Below are 15,027 nucleotides of genomic sequence, written 5' to 3'. Positions count from 1 at the left end.
TTATTTGAATATGGTTTTAATGGTTTTAAATATATAAAAATAGGTAAATTTTCGTTTAATTAATAGGTTGTATTTTAGGAAGTCTAAAAGTAATTAAAAGTGGCTTCAGCATTGCTACTTAATACATCTATAACTACGCTTCTTCAATTAAATGCATACTTAAACATATTGATATGGTTGGTAAGACTAAAGCAGGTAGTGGAAGTACTCGTCGCACATCTCGTGGACACTGGCGGTGTGCTCCTCGTCGCCGCTATCACTGCTCCGCAACGTGATTTTGTGTGCATTGGCGTACAAGTCGTCTTCATCAACAGCCGCATCGTCGGTTTCTATTAATTGTAATTGCAAAAGTGATGTGGCAGAAATGATAGTGGACGTAACTCCGTGACCTCACCTCGGTATTTATGTTTGCGCCTCAAGCGTTGCTTGGAGCTTGAGAGCACTGCTTCGTCGCCCAGATCCAATTCGTTTTCGCGGGAGTTCCGGGAGTAACGAATTGGTGGCGCCAGGAACCAGTAGGATTGCAGGATGCCTTTGAGACCCGGCATTTGACGCAGTTCGGCCAACTTGAGCGGCTGCCTGGACAATGCTTGGAAAGATCGTAGCTGCAGTGTCACTGGTTGCGAAGTGCAGTTGATCAGCCTGATCACGGACTTTGCGGCTGTGGAGCAGACCATCGGATATATTTTGACATCCGGATCCGTAGGGATATTGGTGTAGGCCACTCCCAGCGATCTGCGGTTCAAATAGAACTCCAGGTGCCCACGCGTTCGATCCAAACAGACACCAATCAAACAGCCCTGTGAGAACTTCTGGCCGTAGGGCAGTAGCTCGCCACAGTGCTGAATCCTTCCGGAATATGAGAAGCCCCAGGACTGGGCATTGGTGCCCAGGGCCGAGACAAAGTGGAACTTGAACTGGCCTAGATTAACGCTTTCCGTGCCGATGCCGAACATCTAGGAAAAGTTGAAAGAAAAGGAAGGCAATTATAAAGAGAACATTATTTACATTGAACTTTAGCTGGCTTATCATCTAGTTGGGGTGTCTGCTGAGATTTCCTTCTCCCGCTGCGTCTGTTATCTTATCGCCGCGTTGTAATCTGTAATCCATAATACAACGAAGCGAACAATCAAGCCGTCTCCAATGGAATCGAGCACACCAGATGCTTGGTTAGTTGTGTTCTATTTTAAGGCGGCGACTTTGAGTGACATTCATCATGCTGAGCATCCCAACTAGTTGCCAAGCCGGCCTGATAACTAACCACATCCGTGCCGGCCAGAGTCGTGATGACGCGCATCTCCCAAAAGTGCACCATGTTTGTTTTAAGGGCCTGTTCCCCTCTCACAATCGCCGTGCCCTGACTGTAGGTGGGATGGAAGATGATGTCCCGGTCGGTGACCACGGCATCCGATTCATCAGTGGCGTGCCACCGCCAGGCATTCACGTTTCCGGGCTCATCCTCGCCGCATTGGCACCCGACCAGGTCGGGTATGTGGCCCTTGTGGTTGGTGACCTCAATGGAGTTGGGAAACGGGCAATCGCAGAAACCGGGATTGCATGCTTCTTGGTACGGCGGCAGCAGCATGTCGGCACTGGTTCCTCTTCACTGGTTTCCCTTCGGTTGCTTTGTAATGAATTGTGTCAGCCGTGTGCAATGATCTCGAGCAGTCGACGGACCACAAATGTTTCCAGTTAAACCAGCTGCAGCCTCATATATAAGCACATTACTCTGATCTGACTGAACAATAAACAAAACGATGCGTTGTAAATAGACGTCGGCATCGCTGCCGACGTCGCAGCCAGTGTGACCGAAGGCCGCAGTTCGGAACTTAAAATATACTAGAAATATCTCAATTATGGGAATTATCGTCAAATTTATAGCACTTTCATTTGTGGATTGTTAGTGCGTAGCAAATTAAAAAGAGACATGTTTTTAACTTGGTGTTTACAAAAGCTAATAAATCAGTATCAAAATCTTAACTCGGAATGTTGGTGGACTACATTTTTAAGAATTTATTTGCGCGCGCTAACGATAGGTTTCCTACAAATGGCAGCCCTGATATCGATTTTCAGTTGCCTTCGCACATATGGCATCTCTTTAGCTTATGACAATCTGGCAGCTCGCGTAGCCACAAACAGCGGCTTTTCACTACAATATTTCCGAAAAAAGTTGTAAAATAGGTTAATTTAAGTGCTTAATACTTGTAAAAACAACTAAACAGACATGGCGGATGCCGCAGCACGTCAGCTGCAGTACGAGTACAAGGCGGTAAGTGCCAAATCCCGTCCGGGAAAACTTTTCCCACTCCATGCGGCGTCTCTGCAGAATTTCACAAACACGTTAATTGTATTTTCCTTTTTTCAGAACTCCAATCTTGTGCTGCAAGCCGATGTCCGACTCATCGAACGTCCGCGGCGTGATGAGGCCACTGGCGAGGTGTGTTCCCTGGTGGGAAAGCTGGACGGAACCAGGATGGGAGATCGTTACCAGCGAACGAAGCCGGAGAAAACGGAGGAGCGCAAGGTGAAACGTCAGAAGCGAGATGAGGCCCAGTACGATTTCGAGCGGATGAAGGGCGCCACTCTGCTGTCCGAGGGCATTGACGAGATGGTGGGCATTGTGTATCGACCCAAGACCCAGGAAACTCGACAGACCTACGAGGTCCTGCTCAGTTTCATCCAGGAGGCTCTGGGGGATCAGCCCAGGGATATCCTGTGCGGTGCCGCTGATGAGATTCTGGCTGTCCTCAAGAACGATCGCTTAAAGGATCGGGAGCGAAAGAAGGATGTGGATAGTTTGCTGGGCGCAGTTACAGATGAGCGATTCGCTCTGCTGGTTAACCTGGGCAAAAAAATCACAGACTTTGGCAGCGATGCGGTGAATGCTTTGACTGCTGCTCCGAACAACGAGGAGCAGATCGATGAAACCTACGGCATCAATGTGCAGTTTGAGGAATCCGAAGAGGAGAGCGACAACGACATGTATGGTGAGATTCGCGACGACGATGCCCAGGATGAAGGAGAGGAGGCCCGCATTGATCACACCCTGCATGCAGAGAATGTGAGTAATGTAGTTAAAATTGCGATTCCCATTTCTAATTCGTGTTTGCTTTCACAGCTGGCCAACGAGGAAGCCGCAAATAATGTAAAGAAAGAGCGCTCCTTGCATCCTCTGGACATAGATGCGTATTGGTTGCAGCGTTGTCTGAGCAAGTTCTACAAGGACGCCATGGTGTCGCAAAGCAAAGCCGCCGATGTGCTGAAGATCCTCAAAGATGCCGCCGACGATCGCGATTGCGAAAATCAATTGGTGCTTCTGCTGGGCTACGATTGCTTTGACTTCATTAAGCAATTGAAGCTTAACCGGCAGATGGTCCTGTACTGCACCATGCTCGCCTCAGCTCAAACAGACAGCGAGCGGCAAAGAATTCGCGAGAAGATGCGCGGAAATTCTGCGTTGGCCAAAATCCTTCGGCAATTGGATACTGGAAAGTCAGAGGATCAAGACGAAGGCGAAGCACGGGGAAGCAAGCGTGGCAAAGGCGATGCAGAGGATGGTGGAGCGGCGGCTGCCGGGCAGGTGGCCGGTGTGCGACAGCTACTCGAGTTGGAAGAGATGGCATTCACTCAAGGATCTCACTTTATGGCCAACAAGCGCTGTCAGCTACCCGACGGCTCCTACAGGAAACAGCGAAAGGGCTACGAGGAGGTGCACGTGCCTGCACTGAAACCCGTGCCATTTGATGCCAATGAGGAACTTCAGCCTGTGGACAAGCTCCCAAAATATGTGCAGCCTGTGTTTGAGGGTTTCAAGACCCTTAATCGTATCCAAAGTCGCTTGTACAAGGCCGCTCTGGACAGTGACGAGAATATGCTGCTGTGCGCTCCTACTGGAGCTGGTAAAACTAATGTGGCCCTGCTAACCATGATGCGGGAGATTGGAAAGCACATCAACGAGGATGGTACCATCAATGCGCAGGATTTCAAAATCATTTACGTGGCTCCCATGAAATCGCTGGTGCAGGAAATGGTGGGCAATTTTGGACGACGCCTTGCCTGCTATAATTTGACGGTCTCCGAGTTGACTGGAGATCACCAGCTGACCAGGGAACAGATCGCCGCCACGCAGATAATTGTGTGCACACCAGAGAAGTGGGATATCATCACTCGAAAGGGAGGAGAGCGTACTTTTGTGAGCTTAGTGCGATTGGTAATCATCGATGAGATTCACTTGCTCCACGACGAGCGTGGTCCGGTGCTTGAGGCCCTGGTGGCACGTACGATAAGGAATATTGAAACTACCCAGGAGGAGGTGCGATTGGTGGGCTTATCTGCCACACTGCCCAACTATCAGGACGTGGCCACCTTCCTACGCGTAAAGCCCGATAAAGGCCTCTTCTACTTTGATAACAGCTATCGGCCTGTGTCCCTGGAGCAGCAATATATCGGTGTGACGGAGAAGAAGGCCCTAAAGCGGTTCCAGGTGATGAACGAGATTGTTTATGAGAAGACCATGGAGCATGCTGGGCGCAATCAGGTTCTGGTCTTCGTACACTCGCGCAAGGAGACTGGAAAAACGGCCAGGGCCGTGAGGGACATGTGCCTGGAGCAGGATACCCTTGGCAGCTTTCTTAAGGAAGGATCAGCAAGCATGGAAGTGCTGCGGACTGAAGCCGAGCAAGTAAAGAACACAGAGCTAAAGGAGTTACTGCCCTACGGCTTTGCCATTCATCATGCTGGAATGACTCGCGTCGATCGTACTTTGGTGGAAGATCTATTCGCTGATCGGCACATTCAAGTTTTGGTTTCCACCGCCACTCTGGCTTGGGGTGTCAATCTACCAGCTCACACTGTAATCATCAAGGGCACGCAGGTATACAATCCGGAAAAAGGACGTTGGGTGGAGCTGAGTGCTTTGGATGTTCTGCAGATGTTGGGTCGTGCTGGACGACCGCAGTATGATACCAAGGGTGAGGGTATTCTTATAACCAATCACAGTGAGTTGCAGTTCTATCTCTCCTTGCTCAACCAGCAGTTGCCGATTGAGTCCCAATTCATCTCCAAGCTTCCTGACATGCTCAATGCAGAGATTGTGCTAGGAACGGTCCAACATCTCCAGGATGCAGTTAACTGGTTGGGCTACACTTATCTGTACATTAGAATGTTGAGGAATCCCACGTTGTACGGAGTTTCCCACGATGCCATCAAGGCTGATCCTCTGTTGGAGCAACATCGTGCTGATCTCCTGCACACCGCAGCTTGCTGTCTGGAGAGGAGTGGTCTCATTAAATACGATCGAAAGACGGGACACTTCCAGGTTACTGATCTGGGACGCATTGCCTCTCACTATTACCTAACCCATGAAACCATGCTGACTTACAACCAGCTGCTCAAGCAAACGCTTAGTGAGATTGAGTTGTTCCGCGTATTCTCCCTATCCTCGGAATTCCGGCATATTTCCGTCCGAGAAGAGGAAAAGTTGGAGTTGCAGAAGCTCATGGAACGAGTGCCCATTCCCATTAAGGAGTCCATTGAGGAGCATAGCGCCAAGGTGAATGTTTTGCTGCAAGCCTATATCTCCCAGTTGAAACTGGAGGGCTTTGCATTGATGTCGGACATGGTGTTCATTACCCAATCCGCTGCCCGTTTAATGAGAGCCATTTTTGAGATTGTATTGACCCGCGGATGGGCTCAATTGGCGGACAAAACGTTGACGCTCTGCAAGATGATCGACAGAAGGATGTGGCAATCGATGACACCACTTCGCCAGTTCAAGAAGATGCCCGATGAGATTGCCAAGAAGCTGGAGAAAAAACACTTCCCTTGGGGCAGGCTTTACGATCTAGAGCCACATGAACTTGGTGAGCTGATTAGAGTGCCCAAGTTAGGAAAGACAATCCACAAATTTGTGCACCAGTTCCCCAAATTGGAGCTCTCCACGCACATTCAACCCATAACAAGGGGAACTCTGAGAGTGGAACTCACCATTACACCGGATTTCCAATGGGATGAAAAGGTGCATGGCCAGTCGGAAGGTTTCTGGGTTTTAATTGAAGATGTCGACTCGGAACTCATTCTCCATCACGAGTTTTTCCTGCTGAAGCAGAAGTATTCCCAGGATGAGCACCAGCTTAAGTTCTTTGTGCCTGTCTTTGAACCTCTGCCACCGCAGTACTTCCTTCGCATTGTCTCAGACCGTTGGATAGGTGCAGAGACCCAATTACCAGTTTCTTTCCGACACTTGATTCTGCCCGAGAAGAATATGCCACCTACGGAGCTGTTGGATCTCCAACCGCTTCCTATTAGTGCACTGCGGCAGCCGAAGTTTGAATCGTTTTATACGCAACGCTTCCCGCAATTCAATCCCATTCAGACACAGGTCTTCAACGCAGTCTACAATAGTGATGAGAATGTCTTTGTTGGAGCACCAACTGGATCCGGAAAGATGACTATTGCAGAGTTTGCCATCATGCGCTTGTTCACCACCCAATCCGATGCACGATGTGTCTATTTGGTCTCAGAGGAGGCATTGGCGGACTTAGTTTTTGCGGATTGGCATAGCAAATTTGGATCGCTGGATATAAAAGTGGTTAAATTGACCGGCGAAACTGGAACCGATCTTAAGCTGATTGCCAAGGGACAGCTGGTGATCACTACTGCGGATAAGTGGGATGTGTTGTCGCGCAGATGGAAGCAGAGGAAGAACGTACAACTGGTGAACCTGTTCATTGTGGACGAACTGCAGTTGGTGGGTGGCGAAGAAGGTCCTGTTTTGGAAATTGTATGCTCTAGGATGCGATACATTAGCTCGCAGATTGAGAAACAGATCAGAATAGTGGCGTTGTCTGCATCGCTAACGGATGCCAGGGATGTCGCCCAGTGGCTGGGATGTAATCCCAATGCCACTTTCAACTTCCACCCCAGCGTGCGTCCCATTCCGTTGGAGCTGCACATCCAAGGTTATAATGTAACCCACAACGCCACCAGAATTGCCACGATGTCCAAGCCTGTTTACAATGCCATCCTCAAGTACAGCGCCCACAAGCCGGTGATTGTGTTTGTCTCGTCCAGAAAACAGGCCAGGCTCACTGCAATTGATGTTTTGACCTACGCAGCCTCGGATTTGCAACCCAATCGTTTCTTCCATGCTGAGGAGGAGGACATCAAGCCGTTCCTCGAACGAATGACGGATAAAACTTTGAAGGAGACCCTGGCGCAAGGAGTGGCCTATCTCCATGAGGGCCTATCCGCCTCAGATCATCGTCTGGTGGAGCAGCTGTTTGACTCTGGCGCCGTGCAAGTAGCTGTTGTCTCCAGGGATCTTTGCTGGGGCATGAGCATCTCCGCTCACTTGGTGATCATCATGGACACACAATTTTACAACGGCAAGAATCATTCGTATGAGGACTATCCCATTACCGACGTGCTGCAAATGATTGGTCGAGCCAATCGACCCAACGAGGATGCGGATGCCAAGTGCGTGCTGATGTGCCAGAGCAGCAAGAAGGACTTCTTTAAGAAATTCATCAACGAGCCGCTGCCCATCGAAAGTCATCTGGATCATAGAATGCACGATCACTTTAACGCCGAGGTGGTCACTAAGACAATTGAGAACAAACAGGATGCTGTTGATTATCTCACCTGGACGTTCCTCTACAGAAGATTGACCCAAAATCCCAATTACTACAATTTGCAGGGCGTAACGCATCGCCATCTCTCCGACCATCTTTCGGAGTTGGTGGAGAATACGCTGAGCGATCTAGAACAGTCGAAGTGTATTAGCGTGGAAGATGATATGGACACCCTGCCACTCAATCTGGGCATGATTGCTGCCTACTATTACATCAACTATACAACTATCGGTATGAAGCAGTAGATTTAAGTTTAAGCAATTGTCATCTTCATTTCCCTATCATTTTTTTTCCAGAGCTCTTCAGCTTGTCCCTGAACAGCAAAACAAAAGTGCGTGGCCTGCTGGAAATTATTTCATCTGCAGCTGAGTACGAGGATGTGGTGGTCAGGCATCATGAGGAGCAGGTTCTGCGCACGCTTTCTCAGCGACTGCCCAACAAACTCACAGGACCCAATGAAACGGCTCCAAAGTAAGCAGCCCATATATTTAGAATCCCAACAAGAATCTTACTAATGTTATTTCAGATTCAATGATCCGCACATCAAGACCAATTTGCTGCTTCAGGCTCATCTTTCGCGATTGCAATTGGGACCTGAACTGCAAGGCGATACGGAGCAGATACTGAGCAAGGCCATCCGCCTCATTCAGGCCTGCGTAGATGTGCTGAGTTCAAATGGCTGGCTATCGCCGGCTGTGGCTGCCATGGAGCTGGCTCAGATGGTCACGCAGGCCATGTGGAGCAAGGACTCGTACTTGAAGCAGTTGCCGCACTTTAGTCCCGAGATTGTCAAGCGGTGCACAGAGAAGGTGAGAGTAACAACACGTGAATCTTTAGGATTATCTAATGTTTCGTTGTATATTTTAGAAAATCGAAACTGTTTTCGATATCATGGAACTTGAGGACGAGGATCGCACTCGCCTGCTGCAGCTCTCCGATTTACAAATGGCCGATGTTGCTCGATTCTGCAACCGATACCCCAACATTGAGCTGAACTATGAGGTGGTGGACAAGGATCGCATCAACTCAGGATCAACCGTTAATGTAGTGGTTCAACTGGAACGTGAGGATGAGGTCACTGGGCCAGTCATTGCTCCATTCTTCCCGCAGAAACGCGAAGAAGGATGGTGGGTCGTCATAGGCGATCCCAAGACCAACTCCCTGCTCTCCATCAAACGGCTCACGCTGCAGCAAAAGGCAAAGGTCAAGCTGGACTTTGTGGCACCTAGTCCGGGCAAACACGATTACACTCTGTACTACATGAGCGATTCCTATTTGGGTTGCGATCAGGAGTACAAGTTTTCCATCGAAGTGGGTGACTTCCAGTCGGAAAGCGAGAGCGAGTCAGATTAGTTTTCTTAAGGATCATCAGTTGGACATGTCTGCGCAAATGAAAATCAATCATTTTACAATTTACGCGCATTAATTGTAGCAATAATAATTTCGTGTACTACTTTAGTAGAAACCAAATTGTAAAAAAATACACTGAGGATAATTATATAAAGTGACAAAACAAAAAGAATATAATTAAAACAAAATAACAAACATTGTTCAAGTTTCTTTCGTTAGTTGATACCAAGAAGATAAATATTTCATAGTCAACAATGTCAATTCTTATATTTTTTTAAGCTTTTTAATTTCATATGGAACAATTCAAGTTTGTTATAATTTGTAATCTGGATTATCAAAATGGAACCGTTTAGATTTTAATTAATTAATTCAAATTATCTTCAATTCAATCATAAATATTTATTTGGGTTTTTTATTTTAGATATTTGCACATAGGATTGCTGACAAATAGATTAACTTGGAGGTAATTTCCCTGTGTGGAGGACTTTGCTTTTAGCGGCTGACAGAAACTGCCGATCCATGGCTACTGCCACGATTGGCTCCTCCATTAGCGAAGCTGTTCGTGGAGCTAAAGTTGATTGTCTGTCCATTGGGAAGATGGTACACCTGACTCAGCGAAGCACCTGCTGCATTATTGGATCCAAAGGGGCTGGTGTTCTGGGACTGAGTGGCCGTGCTAGCGGAAGAGGCACCGAATGATCCATTGGCACTCTGTGACTGGAAGCCCTGAGCCTGCCCACTGGCGGCCGAGGATCCAGAGTTGAGTCCATTGTTGTAGTTGCTGTGGGCAGCTCCGTTGGATGCGGCCTGCTCCTGGTTGTAACCACTGGGTCCGAGTGGTCCGAGCGGATTTAACTCGACGTTGGCATTGGCATTGCCGCCATCTGGTCCGGCACCAACACCAACACCCGCTTTGGTTCCCCCAGCGCCGGCCGATGTGTCCGCCTGAACTTTTCCACCTTGATTACCGCCGAATCCGGGATTTCCTCCGAATCCTGGATTACCGCCGAATCCCTGATTACCGCCGAATCCCTGGTTGCCACCGAATCCCTGGTTGCCTCCAAATCCTTGATTACCGCCGAATCCACCTCCAAAACCAGACTCTCCACCGAATCCGCCGCCGAACCCGGGATTTCCAGCATACTGACCACCAAATTGTCGTCCAAACTGACGCTTCACCCTCTTGTGAGTGGCCTGGATTCCGGATATTTGATCCAGGACCGAACGGACGCGACGCACCTGTGGGTTAGACTTGGGTTTGATGTACAAGGCTGATTCCACCACTACTTCCTCGATTGTGGCGCCCTTGGAAGCTGTAAAATGCAAATTAATATATTATTAATTATTTCATATTTATTTTAATTTCAATTAAAAGAAGCTGAATAATCGCAAGTTTATTATTAAAAATTTCGCAGCAATCTATAATTCTACTAAATATTTTACGCTTTGTTCTCAATACTTAATTTATACATATGTATACACAAAAACATATAGATAGATATGTATAGATATATATTTACAGAATATCAGATTTGAAAAGTATTTTCCAAATTAATTTAGGAAGTTTAACAATCTAAAAAAAGCTAATATTTGTAAATCCCTAAATTCGAAAGTCTTAAAGTTTAGAATTCAACTTACGGAAATCATCATCGCCGGTTTGGACCTGCTTCTCGTTGCGCTGCCTCAGTTGGGGAAACGCCGACGCAGCTCCCAGACAGATGAGGGCCACAAATAGCACCGGAATTGATAGATTCATTTCGTGTTCTTCGATTAGATTGGCTGCCTTCTGGAGATCGCAGCTGGACACGTCCGTTGGCTGCGCCGCTTCGCGATCAACTGTTGGATGTACATATTTCAGCCTGTCCGCTCGGCCAATCGGCCGATCAACTCTCACTTTCAATCGCCGCAGGGGGCAGCCCCTTTGGTCTGGATGGCGCTAATTGCTTCTATCAATATTCAAGATGTTCGGCAAATATGAACAAAAAAAAGAAAAATTAAAACCAAAACTGGCTTGTATAATCAAACGATTTTTGGCACATGTAACCGATGCAAACTTTGTATAACGTTGTATTATGTAGGAAAAAAACAAAACGGGTGTACAAAAGCCGAAACCGGTTGGCATCCAAAGCTCGTGGAGGAACTAGTTTGGTTTTCTTTTGTTTATTTTGTTGCTTGGAGCTGCCTCTTGTTTTTTGTTGCTTTTCGATTTCCATTTCGGGAAACAGATGTTGTCCAGAACTTTTACGGGTCCACAGAGTGGAGGCGGCCAGATCTCCCCAAATGAGTTGGTGCTTGCAAGTGTGGGGGGTACATCCCAGTGAACATTTGTGTCGGATTTCCAAAGGCAGGCGCTTGTCTGCCCTTTCAGCTGATAAGAGGCTAGAACCATCGGTTTAGTTGGAATAATCACTTTTATTTCTATTTCTAATCTAAAAGGCTAGACAAACTTTCAGAAAAATAAGTCATGGGAGTGCACTTAAATAAATGAATAAATGGATTTTTTTTTGTAACATACTATATAATTGAAAGAAATCCATTATAAAAGCAAATGGTTTATTATAGTAATAAATTCTTCCATAATTACATTAGTTAAATAAAGTGTTTATTAATTGTTTCACATTTAATCTAAAAGTATTGACAAATATTTCAGAAATTTAAGTAAGTTGTGCAATACGAATTTAAACGCGAATTAGGACATTCACAGCTGCCTTCCATCAAAATGAGAATGAAGTGAACGATAACAAAGGGACATTTGCTGAGATCGCTTAATCAAACATGTAATATGCGAACGAATTAATGATGTATACGAATTTGCGTACTAACTAAATGGATAAAACACAATGAACCGAAAGTAATATATATTTTTTGTACAACTTGAAAGTCGTCATGAGGCGCTTGAATGGTTTGTTTTGCGAGTTTTTCCTTACAATATTGTTTTTAATGCTTACTCTTACGTTAAGGAATCAACAAAACTGAGCACTGTTCGATATAGTTAGCATTTAACCTAGGATAAGTGGTTAATCAGCGGCTGAGGGCCTACTCGATGCCATGGGCGAAGATCATGACCAAACCTGGATCGATCATGACGTCCTCAGTCATGTGGAGGTTGTCGCAGCTCAAAACGAGCACAGCTTGCTTGCCTGCGGAAGAGTAAGTTTCAAGAAAAAGCCTTCTTAATTCAGGATTTAAGCTTGTTACCTGGAATGCGTCGACACACATAGTTGTCGTATATCCTACGATTGGTTTGACGTGTCTCCAGCGAACTGAGTCCACGGGGCCAACGTCGCTCGTGGCAGAACTCCATAAGACTATCCAGGATGTGTGGCGGACAGCCCGACTCGGACAAAGCGCGCTTGATCATGAGCTATGAAATGAAATGTGAGTTGACTTTTTAAAAAGATGTAGGATTAGGGCTTCACCTGCAGTGCATCGTCGGGCGTAGAGATCATTCCCCCCCAGCGCGTAACCCTGGCCCGGGGCAGTGTGCTGCTCCAGCGGATCACCTCGTCGCGCTCCATCTGGTCGGCTATGGCCCGCATCGCAGGATTGGAGACGCGCATGGCACGCATAAAGTCCTTGAATAGCTGAAGCTCGCGCTTCAGTTCGTTGATAGTCAGCTGCTGGTCGGTGAGCTCCGATTTGAGCTCACCCATCTTTTCCGTCTGCTTGACAATTAAAGTGCGCAGCTCCCGCACGCAGTTGTGGTCCTTTAGCTCATCCTTGGGTATGTCAAAGCCGCAACCCTTCTCGCAGGGGAATGGTCGCTTCGGGTTGTGGATGCATTCTTCCAAATGGGAATTGTAGGCGTCTAGCTTGAGAACAGCCGTGCAGCCATAAGGCGCATTGTCACAGGTAATTGACAGTCTGGTTGGCAAGGGTCAAAGATTAGTTACGGTTCACAAGGGTGGAGAGTAGGAGGCGTTGGGTGTTTCTCACCTGGACAGTAGGTTGCGCAATATGCGAGGCACTGCTCGCAAGTTGGCAGTGGTCAAGGCATTGCGATCCACCGGACAAGTGGGCTGGCGGGTTAGCCACTCGTTAATGCATCCGCGGCAGAAGGCGTGCTCGCACATCACGGCCTGAATCGGTAGATATGTATGATTGTATATTTAATGCATATGTATGATGCGTGGTGTGCGTTCTTTGCAAACAAAACAAACCTGCAGCGGATCTTCCAGCACTCCGGAGCAGATGGGGCAAGTAAGCTCCTCGTCCACCTCCCCCTGAAAGCGATTCACATCGTAACCCATCCTAGGTACTCAGTACGCTGGCCATCCGCATAAAAATACTATTAATAATTCTTTTCTGCGGATTGCAAAATCTGTGTTTTTTTCGGTTCAGTCAGTGCAGTGTTGTGTAGTGTGAATGAGTAGTGTTGGAAAGCAGGGATGGCACTTTAGCTGTATTCCGCGGGAAATGGCTTCTTAGAATAACTGTTTAGCTTGAAAATATTGAGATACTTTCTGTTTCACCTTAGTTTTAAGATAAAGTTTGACTTAAAGTCAAAATTTTCGATATAATAGAATTTTTATTTGATCTTCTCCATTCATAGGCTGCGATTGAAACATCCAAAATATTTATTTGTACTATTGAATTAGTTTTGGTCAGGCAACTTAAAAAATTAAATACACCATTGTGCTGGTTAAAATATGTTTACCCCCTTGACGATCATATATTTCACAAATAATGTACATATCCTGCCCAAAGGACCACGTCAGCATAAGCCTACGGCGATTAATCAGCGCGTAGTTGATTTAAAAATATATCATCTGTATAATAGGTAAAAATATCAATGTATTTAACAGTCTGGACCGTTGGCATGCCACTATTTGGTATACAATAATGAAATTCGTCGAAAAAGGAGCCCAATAGACATGGCCACCCCCAATTCATGGACTAACACAACACATAAAACATTTAACGCTTAATCCGATACCCCCAGTGCCCCGCACCCTCGTAGCCAGTTATCCTGTACTATATCTCGTTGCGATCCTTCCATCCATATTTCTGGCGTTGCTGCTTCTCCCTGCTATTGCTATTACCCTGCCTATTGCCATTGTAGGAGGAGCTTTTCGGCGGTGCGCAATAGCAGGATCTCTGTTGGGAGTCCAGATAGGAGCGGCATCCCAGGGTCAAGGTGCCGGTGAATAGCATCTTGGCAGCCGCCTTGCAGCCCTTCATCATCAGATCGCTGGCTATGGACTTCTCGTAGCTGTCGCAGTACTTGTACAGGCACCTCTTGAAGTCCAGGTCGCACAGCTCCTTATCGCTATTACAGGTGTCGTAGCAGATATCGTGATCGTTGCAGCACGTCTCCATCTCCTTGGCCGGCAGATAGTCAGTGCTGATCCTCAGACCCAGGGAACCGCATCCATCTGCCGTGGGGGTATAGAACTTATTCTGAACCGCTCTGGGCGCTGTAAGATAAACACACATATGGAGGCTGGGCAATTTACATAATGCGTTGTGCGTCACCACACCTGGTCCTCCGATATCCGGTGCGGGGCACTGGTATATGCAGTTCTCGTCCACGGCCGCATCGAAAACCTCGTGGACAGTGCGAAATTTGCGCACCAGCACTATAAGGTTCTTGAACACGTCACCAAAGATCGCCTCCGCGGCTATAATGGCATCCCTTAGCTAAATCCGGGGAGAGAAGATACAGGAGTAACAGATACCAGCTCTCACAGATTCCCTTCGAGAAGAGGTGCACCTTACGTGGACTATGGTGCTGGATCCATAGCCTGAATAGGCGTAGGTTAGGAACGTTAGAAGGTATATGGCCACCTTCATCCAGGAGAACTGCATGTTCGCTGTTTAATTCGTTTTTAAAGGGTGAGCTATTTGTTGTTTGCGCGTAATAATAAACTATGTGAAAGATAGTTCTACCAGTGTGACCAAACGTCATCGTTCAAATATACCAACCGGCTCGGAAATCATACCAAACTGCATATGAGGTGGCATACTTTTAGGCACTGTTGAACATTTTTAAAAATCCTAATTGGAAATCTAAAACTGTTTTCAAATATTTATTTATGACGTTATG

At 46.9% G+C, this 15,027-nt stretch overlaps 5 protein-coding genes across 6 annotated transcripts; 1 reads left to right on the top strand and 4 right to left on the bottom strand.

Moving 5' to 3' along the window:
* Positions 1-48: 48 nt before the first annotated feature.
* Positions 49-1,806, bottom strand: LOC6739652 (SPRY domain-containing SOCS box protein 3). Its single transcript, XM_016174365.3, has 3 exons — positions 1,262-1,806; positions 395-956; positions 49-329 (listed from the first exon to the last, which is right to left on the bottom strand). Exons 1-3 carry the CDS (start codon positions 1,583-1,585, stop codon positions 187-189), a joined length of 1,029 nt encoding a protein of 342 aa, XP_016032078.1. The 5' UTR covers positions 1,586-1,806; the 3' UTR covers positions 49-186.
* Positions 1,807-2,071: 265 nt separating this feature from the next.
* Positions 2,072-9,242, top strand: LOC6738216 (putative U5 small nuclear ribonucleoprotein 200 kDa helicase). Its single transcript, XM_016169428.3, has 6 exons — positions 2,072-2,269; positions 2,366-3,061; positions 3,119-7,862; positions 7,928-8,102; positions 8,158-8,440; positions 8,499-9,242. Exons 1-6 carry the CDS (start codon positions 2,225-2,227, stop codon positions 8,982-8,984), a joined length of 6,429 nt encoding a protein of 2,142 aa, XP_016032077.1. The 5' UTR covers positions 2,072-2,224; the 3' UTR covers positions 8,985-9,242.
* A 118-nt stretch (positions 9,243-9,360) lies between these two features.
* LOC6738215 (circumsporozoite protein) lies at positions 9,361-10,934 on the bottom strand. Its single transcript, XM_002084991.4, has 2 exons — positions 10,620-10,934; positions 9,361-10,294 (listed from the first exon to the last, which is right to left on the bottom strand). The coding sequence occupies exons 1-2, from the start codon at positions 10,735-10,737 to the stop codon at positions 9,474-9,476; spliced, it is 939 nt and encodes a 312-aa protein (XP_002085027.1). The 5' UTR covers positions 10,738-10,934; the 3' UTR covers positions 9,361-9,473.
* A 583-nt stretch (positions 10,935-11,517) lies between these two features.
* On the bottom strand, positions 11,518-13,452 carry LOC6738214 (E3 ubiquitin-protein ligase NRDP1). Its single transcript, XM_002084990.3, has 5 exons — positions 13,142-13,452; positions 12,918-13,060; positions 12,401-12,845; positions 12,180-12,345; positions 11,518-12,121 (listed from the first exon to the last, which is right to left on the bottom strand). Exons 1-5 carry the CDS (start codon positions 13,229-13,231, stop codon positions 12,018-12,020), a joined length of 948 nt encoding a protein of 315 aa, XP_002085026.2. The 5' UTR covers positions 13,232-13,452; the 3' UTR covers positions 11,518-12,017.
* A 303-nt stretch (positions 13,453-13,755) lies between these two features.
* On the bottom strand, positions 13,756-14,918 carry LOC6738213 (group XIIA secretory phospholipase A2). 2 transcript variants are annotated; one of them, XM_016171544.3, is made up of 3 exons: positions 14,695-14,918; positions 14,462-14,621; positions 13,756-14,398 (listed from the first exon to the last, which is right to left on the bottom strand). In XM_016171544.3, the coding sequence occupies exons 1-3, from the start codon at positions 14,887-14,889 to the stop codon at positions 13,956-13,958; spliced, it is 798 nt and encodes a 265-aa protein (XP_016032076.1). In that variant the 5' UTR covers positions 14,890-14,918; the 3' UTR covers positions 13,756-13,955. The 2 variants fall into 2 exon arrangements, with proteins under 2 accessions (XP_016032076.1, XP_002085025.1); XM_002084989.4 differs by having other exon boundaries at positions 14,700-14,910.
* Positions 14,919-15,027: the final 109 nt, after the last annotated feature.

Source organism: Drosophila simulans, chromosome 3L (assembly GCF_016746395.2).
Source record: "Drosophila simulans strain w501 chromosome 3L, Prin_Dsim_3.1, whole genome shotgun sequence".
Lineage (NCBI taxonomy): Eukaryota > Metazoa > Arthropoda > Insecta > Diptera > Drosophilidae > Drosophila > Drosophila simulans.
The sequence above is the reverse complement of the archived record's forward strand: the minus strand, read 5'-3'. Positions and strand labels throughout refer to the sequence as shown.